At 37.4% G+C, this 6,893-nt stretch overlaps 1 protein-coding gene across 1 annotated transcript; it reads right to left on the bottom strand.

The window, feature by feature from the left end:
* Positions 1-1,505: 1,505 nt before the first annotated feature.
* On the bottom strand, positions 1,506-3,309 carry LOC125472974. The gene has a single exon (XM_048575160.1). The coding sequence runs from the start codon at positions 2,684-2,686 to the stop codon at positions 1,601-1,603; it is 1,086 nt and encodes a 361-aa protein (XP_048431117.1). The 5' UTR covers positions 2,687-3,309; the 3' UTR covers positions 1,506-1,600.
* Between the last annotated feature and the right edge of the window lie 3,584 nt (positions 3,310-6,893).

The following is a 6,893-nucleotide window of genomic DNA, read 5'->3' as shown; positions in this document are numbered from 1 at the left end:
TGAGCCGTGTGCAAAAGGGACAAAAACTATCTCTTGGGCCACAAATTATGGCTTAATCCAAATGAAATGGGTTGGACTTAATAATTTTCCTTAAAATTGATAGATTCCGTTAACACCTATATTAAAATTGGTATTTATTTCACTTCAAAAACAAAATTGGTACTTAATCTGAATTTGCTTGGTTTTTAATTTATGTATAAAAATAATTAAAATAAATAAATTCTCTAAGCGACAAAGAAGTTGAAAGCGAAATCTCTGAAAAATGCAATTCGACTGAAATTACGTGGAGAAAACGATGGCTGCATAAACCGAAAGGTTATTCTCATTCTTTTGAAGGCTAATAGTATGTGACAGATGTGCATTAAGTTGATTTCTTTTGGATGCTGCAACAAATTGACTCAGGGTAAGTTGGCCCATGCCAACTTGCATTAGCTGCTTTTCAGAGGGTCGATGGTCATTTGATCCTGAAGATCGAGAAAGTAGTCACCGTTGTGGTAACTCTTTTGGATAAGGCTTTGGGCCGTTACTGATGGTGTCCGAGTCCAACCCACCCCATTCCCTGTACGGACTTCCTGCCCATGGTCATGATGGTGGTTTCTTGACAATGAATGAAGGGGCACTGCTGCCCTCTCTGCACAAGGAGGGGAGAAATGTTATGCCCATAATCTTATCCTAATTTCAGTATGCTTGCTGATCCTCAGTATGTTATACATGCTTCATCCTACCAAATGGATTCTATAACTAATTTTTCTCTTACTACTAAGCCTTCAATAGTTAAATTTTTCTTTGCCCGGGAGTCCCTCTTTCGCTCATACAATAAACTCAATGTCGGTGTCTGCAGAAGAGGTGAGAGTCATATCAGTGCTGTTGGTCTCGTTTGTGATAGTAACGAAGGATGGACCGCAGGGGTTTGCTGGTAATCTTGGCATGGGAGAGGTACTAACTGAAAATGCTGAGGGTTTGTTTTATAGCCTCCATTTAGCCGGGAATAAGGTTATTAAGAAGCTGAAAAATGAAATAGCTTCAGCTATATATAGAAGTTACTTTGATGATCAAAGTTTACAAGTAGAAAAAAGAAATAATGTAAATATTGATTGTGAATTTGTGAAGAGACATCTAATAATTGGTAAAGAAGCCAAAATGAAATCCACCTCACAATTTTTCTGCAGTTACTTCGAAAGATTTCCACTTTTGTTTTTGGTCAATAGAGTTTCACTTTTGTTTTTGGTCAATAGATTTCCACTTTTCTTTATGGTCACTAGTTTTTCACTTTTAATTTACAATGAAGTTTTATTTTCTTTTTATTATGTTCAAAATTAGTTTCACTGGTATGGCTCGACGGTTTACTTCACATTGGGAGTGAATGATTACAATCTAAAACACGTAGTTTCTTCTATAAATCCAGTTTCCAGGTAAAGAAAAGGAAAAAAACATGGTTTACACAATCAATTGAAATGTTGATGCCTGTAAAAGAATAGTAAGCAAAAACATTATATAAGCGACAACAATAACTTCTTCTTTTTTTTTCTCCTTTTGGCAGTTCAAGACATGAATGCAGGAGTTTAAAGAAGACAATATTTTTGCTATGGCACTGGCTGGTTCACTTTTCATACCTTGCCTTATAACCCATACAGAGTAAGAGCCTCGGCCTGAATTGTACTAGCGGCGTCTTGGTGAGTTGATTAGATATCCTCTTCTCGGCTTTGCAGCTGGTTAATCTCCCTGACTTGAAGCTCAGTCTCCTTAGAAATGTTGGCTTTTTCAATATTTCGGAAGTTTGATCTTTTCCCTTTTTGTCTTCATCATCTGCCTTCCCAAATGACACACTCAATAAAAGCCTTCCAATTTTCTGCCGCTTGGTTTGCTTTGTACATGGACCCCCACTTTCTTGAGCAATGTTATTCTTAGGCATCCTCGTCTCCAATTTGGGGTCACTGCATCTCTCGGAATGATCCATTCGGATTAGTCGAACTTGTCTTGCAAACTCCAGTCCTCTGGGCAGAGCCAGCCTTTTTGGACTTTGTAGCAGACTTGGGGAGTTCACAAAAGGTGAGGAAATTGGTGTTGGCAGGCCAGTTTGTTTATTCTGTTGGTCTTTCAGGTCAGACATGTCACGAGCCTGTGTCTTTGCTTTTCCTATCTTTTCCTCCTTCGTGACATGCTGCAGAGCCACCATGAATGGATCAAAATCATCATTCCACAACGTCCTATGCGAAAACGGCATTTTGATCCCAAAACTCGGTGACCCTGGGGTAGATGGGGTTGGGCTTCGGTTCGTATATCTTTGTTGACCAAGACGGGGTGGAAGTTTGAGTGGAGGTGCAAGCGGGATAACTTTTCCGCCGCAGAAAAGGTCGTCAGCAAATGCCATGGTTTGCATTTGTTCGTGCTGCTTGTGCTGAAACAAGTCTTTCACCTTCTGGCTAGTCACATTACCAACCGAACCAAGATTGAAACTGCAACTGGTGTCGAATTCAAAGTCGTTGAGGTCGGAATTGGCATCGTGATATGGTGTCATGGGTGGTGTTGGATAGTCATCAGAAGTTGATGAAATGCTCCTTTCCCTAGGACTAGTTGGGACACTAAAGAAGCAAACATTGTTGTTATTGGCAGAGCTGCAATATCTACCAGGACTAGCGGGTGCACTAACATAGGTGCAGAAATCATCTGGGATTTCCATTTCCATTTGAGAGAGAGAGAGAGAGAGAGAGAGAGATTAATAGGATTGTATAGGATCGCCTGAATGAGTGAGTCATATTTATATATCTTAGGATTCATTCCATTTCCCAAACTAATCTTCAAACATAAAATAAAATCTTGCTTGTTTGTCTTTTGTTATTGTGAATTACAATTAGGGGGTCAAATTAGAATCTTCTTGTGAGAATTGCGAGCATAATTTTGTTTCTTTCTAATCAAACCTCCCACCCTCCCTAATCCAAACATTTGTCTTTATTATATTTTCTAGCAGCAGCTTTGGTTTTCTTGAAGAAATGTTTAGTTTTTTTTTTTTTTTTTTTTTAATCAAGCAATGGATTTGTTAAATTAGAGAACCGACAAAATTCGAACACATGCCGTGGTGTAAGAGCAACACTCATTTTCACTACTGTGGTAGAGGGTCACTTGCGAAGAAATATTTAGTAGTATTGTTAAATAGTATGTTGTGTAAAACAGTCAGAAATGTGAATCAAGTGCCGCAACTGATGTGAGAATTACTTGACACTCAAATTAAACCCTCGTTTGACAATTGTAGTAGAATGGATAAGTGAGGGATCGTTCTAAACCGGGGATTAGGAGGGCTTGCTAAAACCTTCTAAATTGACTTAAAAACACAAAAACTAAATTAAAACAGATTTAAGACACTTGGGAACAAGGAAATAAAAAAAAAAGGGGTTTTAGTTTTGACGAAGTTGAAATAAACAAACAAAATGCAAAAATGGACAGATTGTAAACAAGTGTTGTGAAACAAGATGGTTGGTGAATTAGCTAGAGGTTCTTTCTCCACACATGATATTTATGCATATGAATCAATTTCCAGTTATTCCTTCATTGAATTATGAACGACAATGCCCCAAATTAACCGTGACATCACTAGTTAACCCTCAGATTTTCCTTATATTATTGGATTGGATGGCATCATTCGACAACCCAAAACATTCTCAAAAGTTCCCTACATGTCATCATAATAGAGATACAATCGAAGATCATTAAGAATAATGAAAACCATAAGCATTGACAAAGCATTTGCAACTATGACATCATGTTACTCATGCTAAGAATTGAACTTAACGCGATCGTGACAAGCGACCTTCACTACTTTCAAGTATAAGTTAGTAACGATTATGTGAAACCTTCTTAAACTTTAGCCACATATTCATGCATGCTAATTAAGTGTCGACCCTCAATCAACAAACACAAATAAGTTAATCATCAAATAGTTAAGCCAATTGCATTCACGAATCAAGAGTTCATAACCGGAATTCATCAATTCATATTACATAAATAATCATGGTATTGAAATCACCCCTAGCCAAAAAGGGTTTAGTTCCTTATAACTTTGAAATCAAAGAAACACCTAAACATTCCAACAACTCAAACTTGAATTGTATGAACGTTTAGGCACTCTTCTCTTCCATTCCTCATATTACAAAACAAAGAGAATTGAAATTATAACTTTGAAATCAAAGAAACGCGTAAACATTCCAACAACTCCAACGTGAATTGTATGAACGTTTAGGCCCTCTTATCTTCCTCTTTATTGTGGCACAAGGACTAAGGGATGTTGTTGGTGTGTTGAATGGATTGGGGGATTATGGAAATGGATGAGGAGTGGTGGAGAAAATGGTGCAGAAAATGGAGAGACACTCACGGCTAAGGAAGAAAATGGAAGTGTTTGTGGTGTGTTGTGTTGTGAATGAGATGATATGTGAATGAATGAATGCAAGGGTATTTATAGGAGGAGTGGAGATGTATATGGCTGTTTGTTTAAGGTGTTTGTGGCTGCAATGATGAAGAATTGCATGTGGAAATAAAAGGGAAAGCTGGAAATGCATTGAAAGCCCACGACAAAGGCTTGTTTGTTTGATGATGATGCATGTGATGGGTGGGAACAAAGGGGGAAACATGGCACAAGGGTGCTTGAGTGAATGATTGAATGTGCATGTGGATTAAAGAATGAGTGGTGGTGTAATGATGAAGTGAATGCATGTGGAATTGCAAGGAGGAAAGCTGAAATTGTGATGGAGAGTGCACGGCATTGGGTAATGTTGTGTGATTTGTTTTGTGGTTAATGGGAATGTGGTTGAATGATTAAATGGACATGTGGGGTGTAATTGCAAAGGGAATGCAAAGTGAATGAATAATGAATGCATGTGAGTTAAAGAGGGAGAATGTGGTGAAATGATGAAGTAGGAAGGTGGAAATGCATGTGAGATGTTGGAAAGGAATTGGGAAGCTCACGGCAAAGGAGATAGAAAAGGGTTGAGTGGTGTGTGTAATTGCATGTGTTGAATTGGAATGTGGTTGAATTAAAGAATGGGAGTGCATGTGCAAGGTTGTTGTTGTGATAAGTGATAAGTGATAGGTGTATGGTTATGATAAGGAGATGAGTGTATGGTTATGATAAGGAGATGAATGAATGATATGTGGTGATGATAAGTGATGATAGGTGGTTTTGATAAGTGATAAGTGAATGGAAGTGAATGACATGATAAGCGAATGATATGTTAAGTGAATGATATGATAAGTGAATGGTTTGATAAGTGATAAATGAATGATATGTGGTGAGTGATAAGTGAATGGAAATGATAAGTGATAATAAGGCTAGTTTAAAAGGCTAGGGTTTAAGTACATAGAATGGGCCTAAAATAGGTTGGTTTGCATGGCATAATATGTTTGATTGGGCTAGAGGTTTTCCATGGCTCAAAGGATTTGTTTGATTGGGCTAGGCCCTTTGTTTGATGTCCCCAAAGAGCATACAAGGCTTCAATTTCGTCCATCCTCTTTGCTCCATGATTAAGCTATCCAATCCATGCCCAAAAGTGCCCCAAATAGCCTCAAAATGTACTTTCTTGCTCCCTAAGCCCTTAGAACCTGAAAACACACAAAAGAAGCATAAAGGACTAAAATAACTATGAATTACCAACATAGATGCACGAAAACAAGCTAAGTAAGTCGCCTAAATATGCTCCTATCAAACTCCCCCACACTTAACTTTTGCTAGTCCTCGAGCAAAACAGAATAAAAACAAATAAACAAAACGACACTAAACACGTAAAACACAACCTAAACCTTCCAACACCCGTCTTAGGGATTTCCAATGCACATGACATGTTAGAAATCATCATTCTCACAGATTTTAGTCATCTTCACACTTAAGTACATTCTTAATCATAGTCACCATATACTAGTTCACATTTAAGCATTTAAAACCATGTTTTGAATGTAGTAACATGCCTTAGAGAATTTGCTCAATTCCTTACAAGATATGCACTCGATTTTCACTCAGAATTTCTAACTACACATCCTAATCTAGTCATATGTGAGAAGATTGATGTAAACATGAAAATGAACACTCACATATATGAAGGAAGATTTGTGAAAAACATGTTCATTTAAGCAACATCAATAGCATGCAATTAACAATTAAAGGCGGAATCATGCTTGTATGCACTTAAAAACAAAACATTTACCCATGAAATTCAAAGCCTAGTAGATAGGTGAACCAAGACTCAACTCAAAACAAAGTGAGTTGAGAAATCAATACCTTTGTAGATTCCTCTTTGCATAAGCAAAGGCTAATCACCCAAAGAGAGGGCCTTCATTCCTTGCATCTTAGATCCATGGATTTGGATGGATGAAAAAAGTTTCTCCAAGTTCCCAAAATTGAGAACCTCTAATGATTCATCACCAAGGCATAATGAAGAAGAAATGAGTGACCTTGGAGGAGTTTGATTGTGATGCGAGATTTATACGCACACAAATTAAACCCTCTTTTTCGTCAATTGTAGTAAGTATGTAAGTAGGGATCGTTCTGGACCGGGGATTAGGAGGGATTGCTAAAACCTTGGAAACTGACTCAAAAACGTAAAAACAAGATAAAACACTAAACTAGACTCAAAGAATGTGATACTAAACGTTAAAACACTAAGACAAACCAAAAGACTCAAAATGCTTTAAAAACACAAACTAAATTGATTTCTAACTAAATTGAACAATAAAGTAAAGGGGGATTGGATTTGGACGACTTTAAACTAAAAATGGAAACTTGGAAATAAAACAAATTGTAATTATGGATTTGACGGAAATGAATGGATGGGAAGCTAGCTAAGGGGTTCATCTCCACATATGTTATACTTGCATACAAAACGATGTCTAATTGCTTTTCAATAAACCAT

Source organism: the organism of the source record quoted next, unplaced genomic scaffold (genome assembly GCF_019419815.1).
Source record: "Pyrus x bretschneideri cultivar Hongxiangsu unplaced genomic scaffold, Pyrus_bretschneideri_v1 Contig79, whole genome shotgun sequence".
Classification (NCBI taxonomy): Eukaryota; Viridiplantae; Streptophyta; class Magnoliopsida; order Rosales; family Rosaceae; genus Pyrus; species Pyrus x bretschneideri.
This window is presented reverse-complemented; position numbering and strand designations above follow the sequence as displayed.